General features: G+C 51.8%; 1 protein-coding gene across 2 annotated transcripts in view; it reads left to right on the top strand.

Moving 5' to 3' along the window:
• LOC113618963 (janus kinase and microtubule-interacting protein 1) overlaps nt 1-25611 on the top strand; it is a 101469-nt gene that overhangs the window by 35359 nt on the left and 40499 nt on the right. For both annotated transcript variants that reach the window (XM_027103394.1, XM_027103395.1), the window contains exon 2: nt 22421-22682. In XM_027103394.1, coding sequence (XP_026959195.1) covers nt 22554-22682 — 129 coding nt within the window. In that variant the 5' untranslated portion in view covers nt 22421-22553. The remainder of the gene's footprint in view (nt 1-22420; nt 22683-25611) is intronic.

The following is a 25611-nucleotide window of genomic DNA, read 5'->3' as shown; positions in this document are numbered from 1 at the left end:
GCTCAGAATCAATGCAGATGGCAGTGTTCATGTGTTTATGTGTTCACGTGCTGGTGGACCGCATCCGAGGGCTGGTTCTGTGCTGGGTACAACAGGGTGACAAGATGTTCACAGGCCCTGCTCCTCAGAGGCACACAGATTGGTCAGTTATTTAGACCTGCCAACAGAGCATTGCCGAATAGTTTGTTGATTGATGTGTTCATTCAGTCACCAAATATTTCTCGAGCACCTGCCGTGTGCCAGGCACTGTTCTAGGCACTGGGGACCCTGTGGCGAACAGAACTACTCGCGGAGCTCACCCTTTCCATGGCATAAATATTCATCCCCAGCAGTGGTTCTCAAACATTACCATGCAGAAAACTCTACATGTAAAGATTCTGATTGCCAGGTCCCACTTCCAGACCTTGTCTTTCATGAGGTCTAGGAGGGACCCAGGAATCCACATTTTCACACACACCCTGGGAGCTCCAGGGGCAGGAGGATTTCAAACCGAAATGTGAGAAATAGAGTTTATGACTCTATTAGCATGTTAACGACTTCATAGCATCCCACTGCTAAATGCTCCACAGCAGTTTAGGACGTTTGCTAATATTTGCATGTTTAGCAAATACTTAGTCGTTTCTTGTTTTCCTGTTAGAAACAACACATCCATGAATATCCCTGCAGCTAAATCCTTGCGGAACTCTCCCGTGGTTTCTTTAGGGTAAATTGGGCAGCGGTACTTGGGCTAACTTTCTAAGGGTGAGGTATGGGTCTGCCGTAGTTCTCCCAGCCCGTCCACCTGGGTTCCTTTGCCACTTGTTAGCTGGGCACTTTTGAGCAACTTCCTGAACTTTGCCATATTTTCTTATCCCTAGAACGGGACAATAATAGTGCCTACATTTTAGGGCTATTGTAGGGATTCGATGTAGGTGCTTAGAGCGGGACTGATAAATGGTAACCAGGCTGTGTTATGTGCGTATTAGCTGCAGTGCTGGTTGTGATACTGCCTGGCAGGTAGAGGAGGGGCCCTGCTTTCTCTGCACGGTGTCTGGGCACAGCAGTGACTCTGGAAGGATGCTCTGGATACAAGCAGTCAAGCATATACGATTTGATGCTGGAGACTCACTTCGTCATCACGGATCCAGTTTCAGCCTGTCTCCCACATTGTCACCAGAAATTTTCTACCACGCTCGTCTGGAAGTGTTTCTCTGCTTGTGTCTCCTCCCTGACTTCCCACACTGCCTGAGGATGAACTGTAAATTCCTTACACACCGGACAAGGAAGGAAGGCCCTTTAGAACTTGGCCCCAGCCCCATGGAACAGCCCCCCGGACCCCGCCCTGCCCCGTGTGCTCTGTGCTGCTCTGTGAAGGGAGAGATTCTATGAGGGGAGACTTCCTGTGGGAAGTGATGGTTGAACTTGACCATCATTCCTGGGCCTTTGAGGAATGAATAGGAGTTTTCCGGTGGAGAAGGAAGGAAGGGCTGTCCTGGCTGATGAACTGGCACATGCAAAGGTGTAGCTGAATGTTTGGGGTGATGTCAGTAGATCATTGCGGCTGGGTATGGGGTGTTGGGATGGGGCTCATAATCTAAATTGAGAAAGAGGCAGCTGGGGGCTGGGTTGGAAGGGGCTCCAGTTGCCGGGCTGCAGAGTCGGGCAGTGGTTCCTGCACGCGATGGACCCGGCATGGCAGGGCTCTTGAAGTCATGCTAAGGTTCCCCGTCTACCTTTTCAATAGGGCCTTTTTCTAGGCTGCAATCCACCTCCCCATTCATTCTCTATTTCTATTTTTTAGAGGACTGTAAACATCTGACAAACTCCTTGCCTAGTTGCTAAGGGCACAGAAGGCTTCCCTTCAGTTATTTAGCTCGTTGCAATACTGGGACTTGGAAGGCTACCAGTCCCTCTTTGCATTCTTTGTGGTAAATCCCTTCTGGGAATGCAGATGCGACATCTTGGAGGGCTTTTCTTGCAAAAGGTTTTGATGTGAAAGCGACCGAGTTATTAAAATAACTTAGTGGGCTGAAAAAATGCAGGCAGAGGACGGAGAATTAGGAGTAGCTCTCCCAAACGTAGCCTTTGCACTTTCACCGCTTTGTTTCTCTTCTGCATCCACCTGGTTTCCTGCTTGGCTCTGCTTCTGGTCCCCTCTCCCTCTGGGGTGGCCGTTTCTCTGAATGCAGCATTTATCAGCTCCGAGGAACGTAAGCTGGCTGCTTCCCACGGCAGGTGGTGGAACTCAGTCAGGTTGGTCAGAGATGGAAAGGAGATGGGCCGTGGATTGTCCCTCGTGTTCAGCAGCCAGTATTTAGTAAGTGCTTGCTGTATACAGGGCACCGGGCTAGACTCAGTGACAAGTGAGATGTGGAATCCAGACTTTCAGAGCTAAAGGGGCCTCGGGAGGGAGTGGTCACTTCATTAAGTATTTCTCCATGGGGCATGCATGGCTTTGTAGGTACGTGAGAAGATTTGGGGTGGCACTTGGACGTTTTATTTTAATAGGAATTATTTCCGCGTGTATTAGAGAAAGTATACCTAGCCCATGAAGCCTGTCATTTTGTGGATATCATTGCTTAGAATAAAGCTGAAGCAGTGTATGTTTTTAAAAAGTCAGTCATTTTAAAGAAAAATATTGAGCAAATAAAGGTAAGTTGCAAAGGGGTGTGAGGGAACTTCTGGGGGTTCCCCAAAACGTTTTCTGTCTCAATTGCCAAAACCCTTTGAGCTTCCACTTAAAGTTGATTTTTAAAAAGTAGTACTTGTTATATGTATTTTATGCAGAAATTACAGCAGCTGCAACCGGCTGACTGAAACACTGTCCAGCCCAAATGTGCATTTTTCAAAGGATGAAACTGAGGCCCAGAGAGAGGCGAGACGTGGCCTGAGGTCACACAGTGCACTGAGGGAAGAATGGGGATCAAAACCCAGGGCTGGCGGCGCTCAACTCAAGATCCACCCCAGATCCAGCCTGCGACCAAGGCCTGTGTTAACAGGAGGCCGGGGTGCGGCAAGGTCTGGAGCTGAGGCGGCCGTGGTGGGGGAATCTGAGTGCTGGTGACGTGCAACAGGTGTTCGGGCCAGGTGCACGAAGGTCTGGGTGGGGCTTGAGTTTGAGGCCTTGTGGCTGGATTTGCCTGCTGAGTTGTCAAGGAAGGTGGGAGTGGTGGACATGCCTGGTTGTGGCTTGTTACAGCAAAGCAGATGGTCCTCAGGTTAGCAGGTTGGCGCTGTGGGTTACTAGAGTTGCTAAGGAATACCCACTCCTGGGACAATATTCTGAAGACATCCCCATGGCAAGAGTGAGGGTTTAGAAGTTTCAGGATCAAAGAAGGAGAGTTTAGGTTAACTTAGGGCTTAAAGCATCGTGTAAACACTCCTAGGTGTCCGATGTTATGGTTCTCTCTTGTTGACTGCCTGCGTTTTGAGGGCTGACCCAGCTCCTCCGATGCCTGGTCTTACCTTTACGTTCATGGCACGCAGAGAAGCTGCAAGATTCCTCAGCAGGTTGGTGGGGGTCGGGGGGTGGGGCGCTGGGAGCAGAGGCTCCAGGCTCAGGTAATGCAGCCTCTGCCAAAGAAGATGAAAGTCAGGCTTGGGTAAGTTAGGAGAGTTCATCAAAGCCGCTGCGGGGTGTCATGGCCAGAATTCGAAGAAATTTGGCTTTTTTGCTCCCATTTAGGGCATTGTCTGTCGGTTATGCAGTTTTATTCCAGGTAGCTTCATTGGCCTTTTTCTTTCTTCCTCCTTCCCTTCCTCCCTCCCTTAAGTGGCTTACAGTGTATCAGGAAGAGTGGTGAGGACTGTAGTCGCTACCGAGCCAACACAGGAACTTCAGCTAATGTTTAGTGAGCGTATATCAGGTGCCCAGCACTACGTTAAGCTTTTACTTACATTATCTCATTTACTTCTCGCAACAACACTGTGAGTTAGGTATGGTTGTTTAATAATCCCATGTTCCAGTTGTGTGTCCCCTGAGCTCGCTAGTGGACCACCTGCTTCAGGTGTAGAAGTGGGTGTCTTCTGTCTGGAGGCATGACTGTCCTGCTAAAACGGAGGAACCCCAGACGGGTGTAGGCAAATCATACCCGTTCTTTAACCGTCATGGTCTAGGAAGGTGATTTTAGAGACCTGCATTTCCAAAGGTGCTTTTCAAAGAGTTTGCTTCCTATCAGCAGCATCAGGGCCATTTTGGGGGCCCAGGTGGAGTCTGTCGGGTTTCAGGGAGGAAGACAGGCAGACGCTGATGCAGATACTGCCGGCTCCCTGGGCTGTTCATCACGATGGAGAGGCCGTTTCGGGGAACACTGCTCAGAAGCCGAGAGTGGAAGCATGTGTCTATTCCTGGACGCGGAAACCACTCAGTTCAGCAAGCAGGGCCGTGTCCCTGCTGTGTCAGGCCGGAGACAGGGCCCTGGGGATGCAGAGGTGGATGAGCTGCAGACACTGCCCTTGGAGTTCAGGGCACAATAGTCAAGGTTTAGGTAGATTGAACCCTGATGGATGGGTGCCGCTTCCCAGCCCATGATCTTGGGTAGGTCACTTAATTTCTCTGGGTCATGGTTTCCCCTTCTCTGAAATGGCGGTGGGGTGGGGAGGGTGACAGCATCTCTTTCAAAGAATCATGACGATCACCGAGCACATAGCATGAGTCTGCTCTTGAGAGCTGCTCCTCTCTCTCTCTCTCTAGAATGTTCTGTGCTGTAGGAGCAGGGTGGGGACACTACCTGTCTCATTCACCTTTCACTCACAGAGCTTGGCATACAGCAAACTTTGTGGCATGTTTGTTGGAAGAATGAATGTGACAATGGCCTTGGAGAATTTGGAGTTTAGGCAAGTGGAGACCTGGGAAGGCGGGTCAGTGTTCTGGGCAAGCAGGGGGCACAGAAGGAGCAGAGGTGCAGAGGAGGGGAGGCTGGAGGCCTGGGCAGGGGTGAGGAGAACGGCCCGGCTGGAGGGTGGGTTTCTGTAGGGAGAGTTGGCAGTGGGACGGGAGAGGTCAGCGGGGCTGTGCTGCAGATCCTGACCACCAGGCGGATGCTGTCACTGAGGTTCTGAGGCTGTCTTTTGGGTGTGGGTAAGAGATGCTTGGCCTCATCTTCTCCAGCCTGGTGGCAAAAGTAGGCCTGCTCTGTGCTGTTCGGGAGCTGAGAGGTACAGCCCTCCCCACTCTTGGAGCTTACAGCCTGGTCAGGAGAAAAAGACACTGCAAGTGCAATGAGAACTTGATATAATTTGGACTTTGTGAGCAGATATAAATATTGATGTACAGCAGAAACTAACACAGCATTGTAAAGCTATTATACTCCAATAAAGATATTAAAAAATATTGAATTTTAAGTTAGGTAATTTTTTGCCCTATTTTTTTAATCTTTGGAGGAGAGATGAAATGAACTTTCCTTCCATCTTGAGCACATGTGGCACAAACTGTGATTTGCAGTCAGATCTGGTTTCAGATCCTGGACTCAGTATTTCTTACCTGGGTGGCCTTGGGCCATGTCACTTGATTTCACAGAAACTCTCTTTTCGTGTCTATAAAGTGTGAGAGTCCTTCTCAAACATAAGACTTGAGGGTCGACTGGGATGGTCTCACAGAGCTGGGCCTGGACTAAGTGCCTGCTCACTGCTGGGCCTTTCCTTCTGGGAAGAAAGGTTGCAAAGACGCCATGTGTTGGGTGTGGGGTGTGGGATTGTAAATTAATTTTGTTTTCTTTTCTGAACCCCTCAAATTTTTTCTTTGCTTACCATGATTTTACTTTTATAATTAAGAATATGACTTATAAAGAAAAGCCCCAACAAGCAATCTGCTCATTTGGGTCCTTGCCTCTGCAGACTGGCCTTGTGCCCACTGGCGGCAGGTGCGGGACTCAGGAGCCCCATGCCCGTGGTGGGTGGATGCCATGTGCTGCTCCAAAGCTTTGAAACTTCCCAGGCAGCCAGAGAAAGGGAGATACTTGGACCCTGGTACATTTGCAAAACCATTCGCTTACATGCTCATATGCATTTCCTGCAGTCCAGAAGCTGAAGCTTGAAATCCTCATTTGCTTAGGAAGAAACAAATGCAAAATGTCACCAGTCCTCTGCTCCAGAAAATCTGCTAGGTGTGAGCCAGCACTGGGGACTCTAAGCCAATCAGCTGCATGGAGCATCTCATCAGGAAATGCACCTGCCCCGCTCTTGGTCTGAAACTGACGCACCGTAGCCATCGCATCATGGCACTCCAGCTGGCATTCAGCTTGGAATATGCCAGAGTTCAGTTAGCATGTACTGTTACCCAACCCACAACAGTTCCAGAAAGCCATTCTGCAGTGGAAATCCTGCTTGACTTTCATTCTGTCACCCACTATTCTCTGAGCACCTACTCAGCCCCAGGCACTGTGGTAGATCCGGAGCACAAAGCTGACCTGACCAGGTCCTGGCACCTAAGGAGTGAGTGTTCAGAGGAGGTCAGCTCTGGGAGGGCAAGGACTTCTGTCTGTCGGGGGGTCCCAGTGCTGAGAATTGTGTTCTTCAGAGTGGAGGCTCAATAAGCCTTTGTCAACTGGATGAATGATTGCGTGGGAACAAGTCAGTAGGTGATGCCAGCCCAGCATAGCCAGGGTAGCCCTGTCAGGAGGAAGTACGGGAGCTGTGGGTACCCTGAAGCGGATTATGGAAGCTTCTGGGGGAGGAGACTTGTGAGCTGAGAAGAAGACTGTGTCCAGACTGAGAACAGGGCCTCTGGTCAGAGGGAGGCAAGGAGGCAGAATCCACATTGTTAGCAACCATGCCAGTCCAGTGAGATGCACAAATACACCTGTGTCTTCTGGGCCGTAGCTGGGTGTTTTCTTAATTGTGTTTTCCCATTGTTCATTCCTAGTGTATAGAAATGCAATCAATTGTTGTATACTAATCTTGTATCCTGCCACCTTGCTGAATTTGTTTATTAGTTCTAATAGTTCTGTGGTTTTTTTTTGGGGGGGGGGGGCGTCGATTCCTTAGGGTTTTCTATACAAAAGTTCATGTCATCTGCAAGTAGGGGTAGTTTTACCTCTTCTTTTCCAATATGGATGCCTTTTATTTCTTTCTTCTGGCCTTATTGCACTGGATAAATCTATAGTATAATGTTGAGTAGAAGTGATGAGAATAGACATCCTTGACTTGTTCTGAACTTAGAGGGAAAGCTTTCAGTCTTTTACCATTGAGTATGATTTAGCTGTGGGTTTTTGGTAGGTGCTTTTTATTTGGTTGAGGAAGTTCCCTCCTGTTCCTGGTTTGTTGAGTGTTTTAACCATGGTAGGGTGATATGCCTTTTCTGCACTGAGATGGTCCTGAGGATTTTGTACTTTGTTCTATTAATATAGTATATTAAACAAATTCATTTTGGATGTTAAATCAACTTCGCATTCCTAGGATTAATCCCACTTGGTCACGGTGTACAGTTCTTCTTATATGTTGCTTGTTTGTTTTTCTAGTATTTTGTTGAGGATTTTTGCATCTATATTCATAAAGGATATTAGTTTGTAGTTTTCTTATAATGTCTTTGCCTGGTTTTGGTATCAGGGTAATGCTGTCCTCATATAATGAACTGGGAAGTATTCACTCCTCTTCTACTTTTTTGGAAGAGTTTAGCATTGATTCTTCTTTAATGTTGGGTAGAATTCACCCATGAAGCCATCTAGGCCTGGGCTTTCTTTGTATCTAGCTGTAAAGTTTGTTTAATACATAACAGTTTTCATCTCTGTTGTGGCATTACAGTTTTACCTGAATTGGAAAGGAATGGCTAACAGGGCCAGGGCTTTTAAAGGATAAATTTACATCAGATTTGCACCTTTTTTTTTTTTTTTTGCAGTACGTGGGCCTCTCACTGTTGTGGCCTCTCCTGTTGCAGAGCACAGGCTCTGGACGCGCAGGCTCAGCGGCCACGGCTCACGGGCCCAGCCGCTCCATGGCATGTGGGATCTTCCCGGACTGGGGCACGAACCCATGTGCCCTGCATCGGCAGGCGGACTCTCAACCACTGTGCCACCAGGGAAGCCCCTGCACCCTTTTGATATAAGGATGCATAGGCAGGAATGGTAGATTTCTTTCCTCCCCAAAATCAGACCTTTGGCGGCATCATGACAAAGCTCCTTCCTTTCTAACCCGTCTACCCGCACCAGCCTTTGTGCTAAGCCTGGGTCAGCATCTCCCCTTTAATCTCATGGATGCTGTGAGGTGATTCTGTGGTCCCCTGTTCCAGATGAGGAGACTGGGGAGAAGGGAAGGTGCTCACCCAGAGCCATTAGCCAGTAAGTAGCGGGGGAGCGGACTAGCCTGGCCCCAGGCCCCGCAGGCCTTCCGTTGTCCCCTGATGACCAGAGAGAGTCACTGTGAGACTATTCTTTTTCTTCTCCATTTAAATAAAAAGCCGTGCTCCAGAGCGGCATGCATTAGGACTCGCTGGAGGACTTGTTAAACCTCGCGTTGGTGGGCGCACCCCCAGTTTCTGATTCGGTAGGTCGGAGTCGGGGCCAAAGGCTTTTAATTTCTAACAGGCTCCCCACTGGAGCTGATGCTACTGGTCCAAGGACCACACTTTGAGAACTGCTGTTCTAGGGGAGGCATCCAGACTAAGTTAAAATTTAAAAAAACCCAATTATCCAGAGGCTGTAGGTGAAGCTATAAGAGACTGAATGGGACCTGGGGTGGATACAGCAGCCCTGCTTCTTGTCTTCGTTTTGGAGTGTGAGGGGGCCCATGCTGGCCTCAGAGGGGACCTGGTCACTCTGATGAGCCCGTGTTCAGAGAGGGCCACAGAATGAGTCTATGGCAGCTGAGCCTTAAGCCTTGGTGACGGCAAAAGGAGGTCTCCCACTTCCAGATCAAAATTCGGACAGGGGGCCACAAAGCCCCTAAGTCTGTTCAGAAAGCTTTCAGAACATATCCAAAGGAAAACAAAAACGGGATAATAAAGGGTTAACGTTTTCTGCGAACTCTGCCAGGTGTCAGGTGCTGTGCAAAGTGCTTTACATGTGTTAAGTCATCTCATCCTCACAGGTGAAAGCTGTCATTGTCTCTACAGATGGGACGCTAAGGCTCAGAGAGGTCCAGTAACTTGCCCAGAGTCACCCAGCCAGGCAGGACCAGAGTGTGTGCTGAACCTGAGTCTCCCAGAGCCCCTGGAAGGCATCAGGGTAGTTTTTCTCTTTATGTAGATAGTGTAGTTGGAAACAAGAGGCTGTACACACATGCATACGTGCATACACACACACACACAGTGCTGGACTAGGGAACCAGGATTCCAGGTTAACCTCTGTCATTTCCAACTGTGTCATTTAACTTTTCCATCCTTAGTTTCCTCATCTGTGGACAGTGAGGTTGAGTTATTATCTCCGAGGTCACTGAAAACCCCACGATATCATTTGTCACTTCTTAGAAACCTTGCAAACAGCACTGGGAGTATTTAGATGAGTGTGTCTCTTGGTGGTTCAGTCGTATGATAATCTCAGCCCCTGTGGACTGCATGCTGATTGCGGCCAGGCCCTGTGCTAGGAGCTTTCCATCTTTGTCTCATGGAATCCTACGTCAGACTCCAGAAGCCATGAACTTGACCCCTCTGCTAGCTGCCTCTTGAGTCTGAGAGCAGTGACTCCAGATATTTTTTAAGATTCAAGATTGGAATGTGGATAGTAACGTTTTGATATGTTAGCTTAAAAAATACCACTAATATGAAACAGAATCAAAACATACAGCTTTTGAATATCACCGAGTCTACTTAGAACTTTTATTGTGTGACAAGTCAGTGCAGTGCTGTGGCTGAAGGTGCCAAAAAAAAAAAAAAAAATGTCATTAGGAAGCACTAGTCTCAGAAAAAGCAGAATCTGAGAAACTACCATTATGAAAACATAGGACTCCTGGGTTGGGCCGGCTAACCTTGCCTGTGCAGGTCTAAATGGGTACAAGCCCCTTGGAAAGTTTGTGAGGTTTGGCCAGTGAACCCACTCCTGGGAAGGGAATAATTCTAAATATGCATAAAAGTGCCTGCAAAGTGAGGGTCAGTACAGCTGAAAAAACGTTGTTCACGTTTGTTCTACCCCCTCCAGTCTTTTTTCTCTCTGTGTGGATGAAATGGTTCCCTTCAAAAATTGGGACAATATTTTATATGCCGTTCCCATTACTCAGTAAATATACTGCATTAGTTTCCTATGGCTGCTGGATGAAGGGACCACAGACTGCGCGGCTGAAATGACAGAAAATTATTCTCTCGCAATTCTGGAGGGTGGAAGTCTGAGGCAGGGTTGGTTCCTTCTAAGGCTGTGAAGGGGGATCTGTTTGAGGCCTCTCCCCCAGCTCCTGGGGGTTTGCTGGCCCTTCTTAGGGTTCCTTGGCTTCTAGCTGCATCCCTCTGATCTCTATCTTCACACAGTGTTCTCCCTGTGCGCATGTCTGTCTCCAAGTGTCCCCTTTTTATAAGGACACCAGTCATATTGGATTAGGGCCCATCCTGATGACCTCACTTTAACCTGATTACTTTGGTAAAGACCTTATCTCCAAATAAGGTCACATTCTGAGGTACTGGAGGTTAAGACTTCAACATGTAGATTTTTATAGGAGGGCGAGGAATTTAACCTATAACATATCAAGAACATTTTTCAGTATCATTGAAATTTTCTTCTGACATTGTGGCTTTCAAATGTTTTTCAGCTGGCGTGGAATCCTTTTAACAAATGAAATCTTGAAGTCCATGTGAAACCCTCAAGTGCAGGTTAAAGTTGGGGAGGGAGAGTGGTGCCCAGGCTTTAGAGGAGTTCAGAGGAGAGCAGGGCTGGCCCCTGCTGTTGTGTGTGTGTGTGCATGCATGTGCGTGTATGTCCGGGTATGTGTCAATGAGTATTAATTATTAATATTAACTAATGGGATGGGTAATAGTTAATAATTATCCCCACTGTTCCCAGAGGGATGGGGAAATAAGTGATTTTTAATCTCATCTTTATCTGTCTTGTTCACATTTTCCATAATGAGCATGTAATACTTATTAATTATATGTACTCATTAATGTTAATAACATTAATTAATAATTAAATTATGACTTAACAAGGTAATGCAACTCATGCTGTACTCACAACAACCCAGCCCTGTGAGGTAGGTGTTATTACTTTCATCATTTTCCCAGGTGGAGAAACTGAAGGCCAGAGAGGACAGGTAACCTGCCCAGAGACACACAGCTAATGAGGGGCAGCTAGCTCAGTCTGATGCCACAGTCAGCCCTTGAGAACCCTCCACTCCACTGCCATTTCTGAGCTTCTGGACTGAGAAATTCCATCAGTGGAGTGTAGGTGAGGCAGGCTCTGTTTTTGCTGAGCGTGAACAAAGTATTGGGTTTTGTGCTGTGTGATTTAACATTGTGTGTCCCCCTTTCATTTCAACTCAGGTTTCTGGGGCACCGCCTTTTTTTTTTTTTTTTTTTTGCAGTATGCGGGCCTCTCACCACTGCAGCCTCTCCCGCTGCGGAGCACAGGCTCCGGACGCGCAGGCCCAGCGGCCATGGCTCACGGGCCCAGCCGCTCCGCGGCATGTGGGATCCTCCCGGACCGGGGCACGAACCCGCGTCCCCTGCATCGGCAGGCGGACTCTCAACCACTGCACCACCAGGGAAGCCCTGGGCACCCCCATTTTAATCTGTGTTCAGTTGCAGACAACAGAAGCCACTCTCTTGGGTTCCTTTGAACAGAGGGGTGTCGCACAGGAAAGCAGGTGCTGACAGCATGCTTGGAAGGTGGAGGAGTGGGGTTTGGGCTGGGCCTCAGGGTACCACCCCAGATTTGCCCTCTGGGGAGCTGGGGGGTTAGAAGCCACTGTCCCAGGGCTACAGCTGCAAGCAGAGAGGTGGCCAGACCCCAGGAGCACCAGAGCATCCCATATTCTCCAGGCCCACACCAGCAGATGAGCGCCTGGCACCAGCACCTGGTTGCCCATTTATCCTGGAGTCAAACCTTGTGTTTATGAATGATTGAATGAATTGAATGAAGGATGGAGTGTGAGTCCCATGTGAAACGCTAGCCCCGATGGAGCTGAGAAGTGTAGATTTCAGCTTGCCAGCCTCCGCAGTTGACGTTGGCTCATTTGTCTCCCTAGGGGGTCATTTCCTCAGGGTATGAGAGAGTATGGCCAGACCTCTAAAGAGAATTTTGAAGAGCTCCTGCCTCTAACCTGTGAATGAATCACTGATGTCCTGGAGCAAAGGACTTGAAGGGTTCGTACTTGACATGCAGCATGTGCTGTTTCCCGGAGTGTGAGTCAACTTTGCAGGAACTGGAGCAGGTGTGTGGCGGTGATGGCTCCACAGGGCAGAGCCTTGTGCATTTCCTGAATCCCAGCGAAGACACAAGAAGTGCAGCCTAAAGCTGCTCTGGGCCCTGTTAGGAGAACAGCGACAACACGCTGTCTCTCAGCAGAGATGGGTGAGCCCACAGGACGGGCACTGAGAACACATGCAAAGCACCTGTCTGTTCACATGGAGGAGCGTGGAAGAGGCGGGGCTGCACGGGCTGTGTTCTGGGGCATAAGATGGGGAATGCCACCAGGCAAGGCGACAAGCAGCCCCTTACTCTGAAAGTGTGGAGTCGGGTGGGAGGTGGGGGGGAGAAGCAGTTATCCCTTCCTTGGGAGGGGAGAAGGGCCACAGAGTGGAGCAGAGGAGGCCGGAGGGAGCAGGCTGCGGAGTCAGGCCCGGTGGGATCGAGGCCCCCATTTCACCTCCTTGAGCCTCAGTTTCCTCAGCTGTAAAATGGATAGTCAACTGAATTCCATGAGCTTGTTATGGAGTTTCAGTACAAAACTGTTTAAATGCTGAGTGGCTACATGGTTTGTTGCTGTTGTTTTGTTTCTGCAGGCTGTTCACAGAACAGAGCTTTCTGGGTGCAGAGGACCTGCTGCCATGTGGGTTCTGGTCAGCTGATTTCTTTGTTTTTTCCTGGGCCGGCCATTTCTTAGAAGTCTAGTTTCTTTACCTTAGTTTGGCTCTTAACTAGTACTAAGTTTCATCAAAAGTAAGAAAAGCAAGCAAGAAAGGCTAAGAGTAGGGGTGGGGTGGGGACGGCAGGGGCCCTTTCTGGCTGTGTGAGCATGGGCAGTGGCTCAGCCTCTCTGTGCTTCAGTTGTCTAATGTGCAAAGTATGCCAGATGAGCTTCCCTGTCAGGAGCTTGAGAGGGTTAGCGAGATGACTCTATGCAGACACTTAGCACGTTCTAATAGGTCCCTAATTGGTGCTTCCCTCATTCCTGCTCCTGGAGGGAAATATTACCACTAGGGTGCTGAAATGGGATCTTTCCAAAAGTGCTTAAGTATTCTCACGGTTATTTGGGTTTAAACAGACCAAAATATGGATTCATAGATGCCTGCAGGAAACCAGAGCACTTCTATAAGCATTGAAGGAATGGTCCATTCACTGTGTAATTTTCCACCTCCCACTATTTCTTAATTCCCAGGACACCAGTCTCTATCATGGTGTTAGGTGATAATTTGAAAACGTTTGTAAGAAATTCTGTGACAGCTAGCAGTTCTACTGGGCAGTGCTTTGGGAAGGAACCAGTGGACTGGGCTTTCAAAGGTTTGGGTTCAGGTCCAGGCAGAGGTGGGACTTCAAACATTCAATTACTGCTTCAGATATTTCTTGCGTTCCTTTCTCTGTTTCTTCTCTCTTCTCCTCTCATTATGCATATGTTACAGCTTTTGTAATTATCCCACAGTTCTGGGATATTCTATTCTGTTTATCTCAGAGTTGGTTTTTTTTTAATTTGCTGTTTACTTTGGAAAGTTTGTATTGATGTATCTTCAAACTCACTGATTCTTCAGCCATGTCCAGTCTACTAATGAGCCCATCAAAGGCATTCTTCATTTCTGTTACAGTGTTTTTGACCTCCAGCATTTTTTGCTCCTTTCTTAGAATTTCCATGTCTGCTGGCATTAGCCATCTATTCTTGCATGTTGTCTACTTTTTCCATTAGTGCCCTTAGCGTATTGATCAGAGTTATTTAAGGTTTCAGTCTTATAATTCCAGTATCACTGCTATATCTTAGTCTGGTTCTGATGCTTGTTCTGTCTTTTCAAACTTTTTCTGTTTGGTTGTTTTTTGTTTGTTTGTTTATTTTTGCCTTTTAGTATACCTTGTAACTTGTTGTTGTTGTTGAAAGCTGGCCAGGAAGTATTTGGTAAAAGGATTCTAAACCGGTTCCCACAGAGGTTTCTACTCCTGGGTTTCTGCTGTGTTATGTTGTTCTCTGTATCTGCCTGTCTGCAGTGGTTTGCCTCATGACCTCGGTTCTCTGACGGATATAAGAAAAGTTACTGATTTTCAGTTTGTTCAGCTCTTGTCTTGTGATGACTCCCAAGTTCCTTACACACCAGACCAGAAACCAGAAGTTTGATTCCATTCTTTCTGTGTTCTCCCTTCTCCCTCCTTCCTTCCCTTTTTCCTTCCCTCCCTCCCTTGTTTTTTTCTTCCATTTTTCCTCCCTTCCTTCCTCCTGTGTAGGGGTCCCCTCCTTTTCACTGGGCGGAACTTTGCCAAAGTGGCCACAGGGCAGGTAACTGCACAGTGTTGCCCTATTTGGGTTTCTCTGTTTTTTTGGCAGGGGAGGGGAGCTGGCATCCATGAGTGCAGGTGTGGCCTCTGTGGGTCCTTGACTATGAGTCCTGGTGTTTCAGAGTCTGCAAATTCAGAGAGGCCTCCTGTCCCTGAACTTGGCTGTACTCTACTTCTTTGGGACATATCAAGATGGGCATGCTAGGACCAGGTGATGGAGGCTGTCCAATGATCCCTGGGCTCTCCTGCTCCTGTTGAAGGGGTGTCCTCAGGGTCCAGCTGTTGCTTATGTCAGCTCCAGCCATTCACATGGTCTTGACCTCAGAGGTGACGATGCTGATTCTGTGACTGGGGTGACAATGGCAGGGGACGATGGCAGGTGATGCTGCCATCAAAAGGAGGGGGTGTTCTGACCTCCTAATACTTTTCTAGGGATTGAAGGGTGGTGGTCCTTGGAGAAATCTCACTACACCCTTCTTACAGCAGTTTTAAGGTGCAAAGGGCAGGTCTCCTCCGCAGGTGCGTATGGAGATACTGAAAAGAGCAAGGGAGCAGGGGTCTGAGAGGAGGGAGCGTTGGGCTGGAGAGGCCGTCAGCATCCTGAGGTGGGGCGGGATGGGGCGGGGCTACTCGGTGCCGTGGTCCAGTGCCCAGCGCAGTGCCTGCATGCAGGAAGTGAGCGGTGTGCTTGCGCTGAACAGATGAGGGAATGACGTGTTCATTCGGCTGAGCTCCTCTCTGCAACCAGCTACCCAAGGGCAAGGCCAAAGTCTTTGATGCTCATATCTTGTCATTTTGCTGAGGACCACATTTGACTATGGGGGGTACCCATCTGGCACAGCAAGGGGGCCGGCTTGCAAGTGAGCCAGACCCACTATCCCGGGCACTCGCGTCTCTGTCCACACAGAAGTCAGTCCTTACGTAGTGATGCTCGGCTTCATGGTTGGGGGATTATTTTTACCAAGGACTCAGGAATCCTGCATCCCTTGAAGGATCTCTTGTGTCCTTCTGCCTGAACTTTGTAAAGACACCGTGGGCTGGGTATGAAAGAAGTGTATGTGATGCTTTCACAGATGAGCAGACGTCCGGGAGGGGTCCTGATGTCGCCAGGCACCTGCTCTGGGCAGGCACTTTGCTTGATACTGGAGAGTCAAGTGAGTAGCTGAGAATCCGGCAGGGCAAGCAGACAAGGAGACGCAGCAATGGGGCGAGATGGCAGGGGCCTCGCAAGGCATCCTCGGTGATGTGCGGACTTTCCCCTGAGGCAGTGGGACCACAGCAGATTGACGTGTTTTTGATTCTTACTGTTGTTGTTTTGATTATTTTCTAGGCAGGGGTGCAATGTGGGCTGACTCCTGCTTCAGGAGGCTTCCTCTTGGTGGCTGTAGCTGGGTGACTGGAGTCGGGGGGCCAGGGAGACTGCTTGGTAGTCCGCCAGGCTGCAGGTGGCAGGTGCGGGGAAAGGGAAGGACGCTAGAGGGAATCTGACAGGTGGCACCGTGGGTTTGGGCATTGCCCGTGAGGGGCAGGCAGCAAAGTCAATGGTGGGAGGAGCGGCCCATGCCTGTGTGTCCCCCTGAGCTGGGGTTTGTCCAGTAGATGAGTCCATTCTTTTCTCTCCACTTGCGGAAGCAAGTTTGCCACCAGCCGGGTTCCCCACTGTGGGGACGAACTCCCAGGCCCCAGGCTTCCCTTCACCCCCTCCTCTTTCTCTGTCCCTCTGAGCACCACACCATCCGCAGTGCCTGGCTCCGGGGTGTAGAGTGCTATGTCCTCACGTTTGGAAAAACACACCCACAGGAAACTGGTGCTGGCCGGCCCTGTCCCCATGGAGAGATGTCCCTTGCTGAGTACCTACTGTCTAGGACCTTCTCAACAGTGACAGCTCCACTTCACAGATGGGAAGACCGAGGCCCAGGGAACTCAGATCACAGACCGCAGACCAGAGTGACTGACTGGGATTTGCATCCAGGTCTGCCTGCCTCTTTTCTAACTGCATGACCGCAGGCAACTTACTTACTGTTTTGGGCCTCGATTCCTCCATCCACAAGATGGGGGTAACAGTAGCACCTGCATCACAGTCATTGGGAGGCTTAGATGGATTTGTCCTGTAAAAGGCTGACCGTGTGCCTGATGAGGGGCGTGTGCTTCGCTCTTCTTATGCCTCGTCCCCTGGAGGAGAGGAAGGTGGGGGAGTGTGATGGGCATCTTCAGGCTCTAAAGGGCCTTCTGTGTGGCGGGGGAGTGGGCTTGTTTGGGGCAGCTTCCAGGTGCTGGAAGGCACTAACAGCAGAAGTCCTAAGGAGGCCCTTTTAATTTGTGTGTCTGCGTGTTTTGGGCTTGAAATAGGAAATGCTTTCTAAAGTAGGGTTGCCCTGGAGAGCAGACGTTCCCATTGTGGTGGTGTCTTCCTGTCCCTGGAAGGACTTTCAAGAGAGGCTGGAAGGCCATGTGTGGCAGCTCCCACAGGGGAATGGCCGGGAGGAGGTGACCTGTGGGGCCTCTGGGTCCCAGGGTCCCTGCTCACTGACCTTGTCTTTGTTTGCGTTATTTTTTCATCACACATTGAAAAGCCCTGTTTCTGGGCCACTTCATGGCCTTCCAAGTACTGTCATAGCCATTGTCCCAGTTGGCCCTTACCAGTGTGCCGGTGGGGTCGTGCTAGTGCACTGACCAGTGGGAGTCTGAGGCTGCCCGCCGAGCTTCCCCTGCCAGGGCCCGCAGTCTCTGCCCTGCCACCCCAGGCCACAGCCCACACCCCCTTTCTCCTCTGCTTACCCCCATCCTTCCAGAACAACCAGCTTCTCAGCAAACCCAGATGTGTGGCTTTTTAGTGTGTGTGTGTCTGTGTGTGTGTGTGTGTGTGTGTGTGTGTGTGTGTGTGTGAGCCTCAATTTCCTCATCTCTTAATCGGGAGAACAACCTTTGCGCTGCCTGCCCCTGGGGTCACTCTGTGGTTTGGCTGCAGTGAGGTGGGCCATGGCGGGCAGCTGGTAAACCAGACTCAGATGGGGCTCGCCTGCAGTGCCTTGGGTGGCTCTGAACCCCTCTGAGCCCAGTTCCCTCGGTGGAACGATGGGAATGATGATCCCGTCAGCCTGTGGGCCTGCTGTGAGCGCACCTGCTCAGAGCCTGCTGATTCTGTGCTTGCCTTTGTTGTTGGTAACAGGAATTCTGAAGCACCCAGGCCTTCCCGAGTCATTGGAGGCTCCAAGGAGCCTTCACAAGACGCTCAGGACCCCTTCTGGGGCATCCCGACCTGGAGGCTGGAGAGGCAGGTCTGCGCGTCTCAGAAATGCTTTCCTTGGACAATCGGGGTTTCCCCATCCTCGTTGGAAATGCCGACCTAGTGCGTGTGGTGTGTATGGGATGTGTGTTGTGTTTGGAGGGTATGTGTGTGGTGAGTTTGTGGTGTTTGGTGTGCATCTGTGTGTGTGGTGTGAGTGTGGTGTTTGATGCCTGTGGTGTGGTATGTGTGTCTTCGTCAGCTTGGGCTGCTATAACTGAACTCCATAGACTGCATGGCTTAAACAACAGGCATTTATTTCTCACAGTTGTAGAGGCTAGAAGTCCAAGTTCACGGTGCCAGGATGCTCAGGTTCTTATGGGAGCCCTCTTCCTGGCTTGTAGACAGCTGCCTTCTTGCTGAGTCCTCACAAGGCAGAGACTATAAAGGCACTAATCCCATTCACGAGGACTCCACCCTCACAATCTAACTTTTTCCCAAAGGCACACCTCCTAATACCGTCGCATCGGACATTAGAATTTCGACATACGAATTTTGGAGAGAGACATTCAGTCCTTAGCAGTGCGTATGTGTACTCACTTCTCTGTGGTGTATATGTGTGGTGTGTGCATTGTGTGTGTGCTTCTGTGTGATGTGTGCATTGTGGTGTGTGTGCGTTTGTGTGGTGTGTGGTGTATGTAGAACATTAACAGAAGCCACCCCTCCCTGTCACTAGAGGGACGCTCAGATGTTTGTTGGGTGCAAAATGTATAACCTGAACTAGAAAAGGAGGTCAGCACAGCGCAGGCCCTGTGGTTGCAGAGTCCGCGGCTGGGAGACTTGGCAGCAAGGGGCTTGAGTCCCAGCTCAGTGGGAACAGGTGGCCCTCGGTGTAGGGAGGAGCTAGGCAGGGTCTTGGCTCCGGTGGCCCCTGGGATGAGAGGGTCCTAGGTGAGGGGTCAGCCAGCCCAGGCAGGGGAGCCCAGCTGCTGTGATGAATGACATCATTGGCCCGGCGGTGGGGGCCATGGGAGCCGAGGGCACCCCAGTGAGCTGGGGCCGGGCCCGTGGGGTCCGTGTGGGGTGGTGTCCACCCCACAGCCTCTACAGCTCAAGGCAAGCTCTGCCGACTGCCAGGTGGGCTCAGGGGAGTGGTGAGTTCTCCTCTCCCCACTGGGCCCCCCTCCCTGTGACCCCAGGCAGGCCTCCGATCTGTCTGGGCCTCAGTTTCCCATCGGTAAAATGATTCTGTCTCCTGTGGCGGCCCCAGCCCTGCTGGACTCGTGGTCCTGGATGGTGGCTGAGAGTCAATCTGGTGAGGCTCGGGCTGCAGAGACACCCTGACCCTGCCTGTGGGGCGGAGAGGGCTGCCGGAGGAGGTGTGGCCGGAGTCGCGTGCTGGGCACAGCTAGGAGGTGGCCCCGTCAGGCAGGGAGAGGCACGGGCTGAGGACGGCAGGGGACGGCAGGTGTGGCCCACGGGGGCCGGGCAGTGGATCAGGGCCCAGCACAGAGGGCTGCTTTCTGTGGCCATGGGCACTGTCCCCTGCAGGTTGTCAGCCGGGAGTGGCGAGGAGGGTCATCCCACTGCCCCTGGAGCCTGGGGGGGCAGGCAGTGTGCAGGCCAGGAGACAGGGGAGGCCACAGTCAGGCCAGCGGGACGGCCAGAGCCTTGGGAGGAGGGGACACCTCTGAGAACTGGTGGGAGCAAGGCTTGGTGGCCGGACACTGATGGTCGGGAGCCCCGGGGTCAAGGTGAGGACCGAGCCGCCACACAGAGAGCTTGGAGCAGGGCCCAGGGAGCCGAGCGCTGCCAGATGTGCTGTTCTGTCGTCATTTCTAAGACGTGCCAGCTCCGGGCTGCTGGGGTCTGTCGCGGGACGCAGAGGCCCTGGCACCGTGGCCGCAGGCAGCTGCTCTGGGGTTAGCCGTGGTGGCAGCCCTGGCACCCACACCACCCCTGCGCGGCCCGCTCCACTTCATGGCTCGAGAGTCCTGGGTGAGGAGAGCACAGAGGCTGGTGGCGGAGCTGGGCTGAGCGACTGAGCCCAGCTCCTTCTGGGTCCACTTTATAGCCCTGAGCCCCAGAGCCCAGAATGTGTGTTAGGAAAACCCGACTCAGCTGACTTTATTTATTACATCTCATGAACTTTTTTTTTTAAACTCCCACTGACTCTCTTGCACCAACACTGTATGAGAAGAGTCTGGACAGGTAGCACCTTATTAATTTGCTGTTATTGGAGAATGTGGTGTCCTAAGAATGTTAATATTTTAGGCCTTGCAGGCTTTTTACGTATTAAAGGTAATACTGAAGGTAATAAAAGTAATTATTATTTTACTCTCTTATTTTTTGGGGGGGAAGGTATGGTAGAAAAATCTTTGCTCTCTTTTCATTCTCCTATCTGCGTGTTTGCCTTTTGCAGAACACCGTCTGCCGGTTTTTAGTTTCCTTCTGCTCTGGGCTGGGAGAACAGACAGCACAGCTTGCTAGCACTGTGTGTAAATCATGAGATAGTAGGCTCTGAGTGAGGGACAGGGGATTTGCCTGTGGTGTGGCGTGAGCTGGCTTATTACTGATGTGAAAGGAAGCAGGGAAAGAAGCAGGGCTCGGTGCTGAGAAGCTGGCTATCTTAAGTCATTCAACAAAGTGCTGAATGTGTCCCACGAGCGTTTTTCCCTTCATGCCCAGTGTATTCCTTTCCGGTGTCTGCCATAAAGAATTTCCACAAATGGAGAGGCTTAAAACGACAGAAATTTACTTTCTTACAGTTTTGGAGGCCAGAGTCCAACATCTGGCGGTGTCAGTGGTGTCGGCGGGGTGCTGCTCACTCTGGAGGCTCTAGGAGAGGACCCCCCGACCTCCTCCAGCTGCATCACTCCAATCCCCGCTCTCTCTTCACACGGCCTTCCCTTCTGCATGCTCTCTGCTCTGTGTCTCTGTCAAGGGCGCATGTCACTGAATTTAAGACTCGCCCTCATCGTGGATGATCTCATCTTGGGATCTTTAACTTGATTACATCTGCAAAGACCCTTTTCCCAAATAAGGGCATATTCCCAGGTTCCGGGGAATAGGATGTGAACATGGCTTTTGGGGACCATCATTCAGCCCACTGTGGTCCTCATCAGCCCAAAGCTGACCCCTGTTGCTCGGGACCTGCTGCCCAACCAAGCATCCTCAGAGTTGCGCTTAAATTCTGTCCGGGGCCAGCGTCACCGGTGCATGGTGTGGTTGTAGAGGCCGTCAGGGGGCTTCACTCTGGGTTTAATGCTCAGTGTCGTGGTCATGAAAAGCTGAATAGCTTTTGAACAAGACCCTCGCATTTCCATTTTGCACTGGGCTGCACATTCTGTACCTGGCCTTGACTCTGTCCATGGTCTCTAGGCCCCATGTGGTCGGGCAGTTTACTCCCTTTGTCTCCCTCTGCCAGTGACTTGGGTAATATTTGATAGAGGTCTCAGATACCCTGTTTACTATTTCTTTCCAACGCCAATCCCAATCCAGAGTTATTTTATGTATTCATTTCCGTAGTCGTCTCCCTGGCTAGAAAGTTCTATGATGGCTGGGACGCTGTCTGGCCCTCCATCGCATCCCAGGGCTAGCGCAGGGCCGGCGCTGAGTATAGCTTCTGGAGCGCACCTTCTCGGCTCTTCTCTCCCCGTGGCGTGGCGTCGAGCAGTCACATCTCCTTGCTGAGACTCTCGGGCTCCTTCGTCAACACTGTGCTGTGCCGTGTTCTGTGGGGTGACAATACACAGTGCTGCTAGCTGTCACTAGGGCCTGATTTTAATGGCTTTGGCTTTGACACCATGTGGGCTGTGAGGGCAGCCCTACCAAATGGAAGGTCTGGCGTCCCCCAGGGAAATGTGAGTGCGGGAGGGGCCGTTAGCTTATCAGGCATCCCGTTGGCCGCCTGACCAGCTCAGGCCTGGCCAGGCAGGCACAGAGGTCTGGAGGACTGCAGAGCACCATGCTTGGCTGTCACCTCCTCCAGGGGCTGTGCTACTCCCCCAGGCTGGTTTGGGCACCAAAACTGGGCCCAGAGCTAGCAGTTCTGGGCAACCAGTGCTGTGCTAGTCCTTGGGGTAGGGAGGGAACCACTAACCTTTAGGGAGTCTAAAAGCCCAGTTTTCAGAGTGCGGTCCTTAGACTCTGCTCCTGAATCACCTGGGTGTGTGGATGAGACATCCAGGTCCCCTGGCCCCCTCCCCACAGGCCTCAAGCTTTGAGTTCTGTGCTCCCCCAGAATCCTGCCTTTGAATCAAGCACCAGGGTGACTGAGGCCCAGTCACATTTGCAGATCGAGGTCTATAGTTGCTTAGATGGCATAGTCTCATCTTGATGAGGCCGGGACTGGACCAGACAGAGCTACTCAATGAGAGGTGGTCACCTGGGAGCCTCACCTGGGAGCCTGGGAGACATGCAAATCAGATTCCTGGGGGTAGGCCCAGGACTCCGTCTTAACAAGCTTCCGAGTGATTCTGATGCGGCCCCTGTTGGAGAAGCCCTAGGTCAGTGTTGTGAATGGTGAGGCATCTTCGGGGTGAGCAGGTGCGCGGATCAGGGAGGGAGGCATCGGCAAACGCTGCCTGCCATCGTGTTTGAGTGCCCCAGGCGAGGGGGCGCCAGCCCCTCTCTCTCTGCTGACCTGGCTTCCTTCCTTCCCCAGGATCCCAAGTGATGGTGGTTTACGCAGAGGAGCTGAGCCCTGTGAGACTGATTAGCGCGGTGGAGCTGGGAGCGGCGCCTGCTGGCTGGCGGGAGTGAACACAGGATCTCAGCGTCTCAACCTGAGAGGAAGCATGTCTAAGAAAGGCCGGAGCAAGGGCGAGAAGCCTGAGATGGAGGTGGACGCGGTGCAGATGGCCAACGAGGAGCTGCGGGCCAAGTTGACCAGCGTTCAGATAGAGTTCCAGCAGGAAAAGAGCAAGGTGGGAGGGACAAGGGCCTCCTGGCTCGAGTGAGGGGTGGGCTGTGAACTCCTGGGGGACAGACTGCCCCCGAGGGAAGTGTGAAGGGTGTGTCCCAGGGCTGGGGTGGGGCTGGGCGCTCCACCTCTCTGAGCCTCAGCTTGCCTCGCTTTAAAATGGGTATAACATCAGTGGTGGTACAGAGACCACCTGGGTGCGAATCCTGTCCGCTACCCGCCCCCCACCGACCCTCCCCGACATTTGGCTCTGATCTCGGACAAGGTACTTCACTCTCCACACCGTAATTTCCCTCACCTGCAAGATGGGATCATAACAGTACCACCTGATGGGCCGGTGGGCAGGAGTAAGGATGTAAATACGTATATCAATACGTAAAGCAGCGGTCCCCAACCTTTCTGGCACCAGGGACCGGTTTCGTGGAAGACGGGTTTTGCACGGACAGGGTCGGGGGGAGAGTACAGGCGGTAACGCGAGCAGTGGGGAGCCACGGGGAGCGCCAGCTGAAGCTTCGCTCGCTCGCCCGCCGCTCACCTCCTGCTGTGCGGCCCGGTTCCTAACAGGCTGCGGACCGGTACCGGTCCACGACCTGGGGGTTGGGGACCCCTGACATAAAGGGCTTGATTTGGAGCCTGGCTCTGTGATGGGAGCTGTTTTGCTCTCGTAAGGCAGGTATGAGCTTTGGAGCCAGTCAGTACGATGCCCCGTTGGGTGCCAATCAAAGTGTCGGCGTGATGGGCAGCCAGTCACAGTGGGAGGAGCCCAGGCTTCCTAATCATGCAGACCTGGCTTCAGACCTCACCTTGACCCCCGACTGGCTTCACGATCTTAGACAAGTGACGTAAAGCCTCTGAACCTCCGTTTTCTCACGGGTAACATGGCATCACGATAACCACCCAGTTTAAGGTTGTCTTAAAGATCTTAGGTAATGTAAGCAAGAAAAGCCCATCCGGTGCCTGGGCGCTGCCCCAGTCCTCCTTGTTGGTGTGGTTCTGACCTGGGTGGTTTGAGGGCAGAAGCAGGCGGGGTGGAGGTGCTCTCCTAGCAGGATGGAGCCGCCATTCGTGTGAGAAGAGAAGGAGGACGGGGTTTGGGCTTGCTCCTGGGGAGCCCGACGGAGGGGCTGGCCTTATACCCCAAGCCGTGAAGGTACCCTCCGGCCCTGCCCAGAGCACCTGAGGGAGGGGAGGGACTGCTTGGGGGATGGCAGCAGGTGTCTGGTTGAGAGCTGCAGTGCTGAGCGGGGTCCAGCTCCTGGGTGGGGAGGGGGCTGGGGCTTGGTCCTTGGCTCTGACCCCAGCTCAAGACAGCTACATGGAGAGCAGAGGCAGAGCCCCCGACCTGGGGCGATGAAAACTGGGCTCCTGGAGCTTGCGGACACATGTGCTGCCTCCCATCCCCAGACACTCAGAGTTCCAGGGCCAGTGCAGCCAAGGTGTTTCAGCACAGTTGCTGGTGGTGCCAGCCTGTCCACATCCTGTCCAGCTCAGGAAGGATTTGCCTGCCAGGATCCCCTGGGTTGTCAGCTGCACAGCTGGGCCTAGAGGGGCTGACCAGGCAGTAGCAGCAGCAGCTGTGCTTATGGGGAAAGCCGCACAGCCAACGTCATTCGGCCAGGTCTCCGTCCCACCTCCACCACCTAACTCGCCTTGAGGCCTTGGGGCAAGCCAGGTAGCTGCCTTATGCCTCAGTTTCCCTATCTGTTAAATGGGGACATCTGATGTGTCTGCTTCCCTGGGTTGTTTAAGGAATAAATGAGAGAGTCATATCCGGAGCCTGGGCACTGCCTGTCACATGTAGTTACTCAGCGGTTGGCAGACACGTGTCTGCTACACAGGCCACACCAGGTACCTTAGAGGGCCTCCTGACCCTCATAGTGACCTGTGAGGTCAGATGTGGCTTTCCCCACTTTATAGGTGGGCAAACTGAGGGTTGGAGAGGAAAGGTGGCTGGGCTGCCGTAACAAAGTACCACAGACCGGGGTAGGGGTTCAACAACAGAGATTTATTTCCTCACAGTCCTGGAGGCTGGGAGTCTGAGATCAAGGTGTGGGCAGGGTTGGTTTTTCCTGAGGCCTCTGTCCTTGGCTTATAGACGGCCGCCCTCTCCCTGTGTCCTCACATGCTCTTCTCTGTGTGTGTCTGTGTCCTAATCTCTTCTTGTCAGGGCACCAGTTGTATTGAATCAGGACCCACCCCCATGACCTCATTTAACTTAGTAACCTCTTTTAAGACTGTCTCCAAATACAGTCACATTCTGAGGGTCTGGGGGTTAGGACGGCCACTCAGGAATTTGGGGGGACACAGTTCAGCCCATCACAGCAGGTGTGCACAGTCACAGGTCACACAGGTGTTGGCACTGGGTTGGAAGCCAGGCCTACAAGAAACCCAGTCTGTGCCTCCCCAGGCACCTCCTGCCTCTACGTGCCCTGGCTGCCCGTTTGCTCAGTCCAGCCACCCCGTGGCCCTGCCGGGGGGCTTATCCAGGCCGCCACTGGGAGAGTTTCTGTTCTCAGAGAATTCAGCAATGTGCTTACTGGCTGGTATGAGAAACATAAGTGTAAACTCTGTGATTGCGTTTAACTGCTGTTTCTATATGATCTCATGATAACTGTTGCTGATGTATTTACAGTGTTGTTACTTTAGCAGAGGAGTCCCCATTGAACACCGCAGGGCGAGGGCATGTGGGGAACGTACCTGTTGGTTCATCCACACATTCATCAAGCCCCCAGCCCCCCGCCCTGTGCCTGTGCTCTGGGCCTGGGCTGGGCGTTTGGAAGTGACTCAGAAACGGCCCGCCCTCAGGCAGGCTGGGTGCTCATATACTCAGGGCGCTAGCCGGATGACAGTACTTGGCATGTTGCACCAGAGATTTTAGGAAGCCATGCAATGGTCAGAGTGGCCCGAGAAAGCTTTGCAGGGGTGGTCTGGAG

The sequence above is a fragment of the Aethalodelphis obliquidens genome, unplaced genomic scaffold (genome assembly GCF_003676395.1).
Source record: "Aethalodelphis obliquidens isolate GAN/ISIS:26980383/991018 unplaced genomic scaffold, ASM367639v1 scaffold6, whole genome shotgun sequence".
NCBI classification, from domain to species: Eukaryota; Metazoa; Chordata; class Mammalia; order Artiodactyla; family Delphinidae; genus Aethalodelphis; species Aethalodelphis obliquidens.
This window is presented reverse-complemented; position numbering and strand designations above follow the sequence as displayed.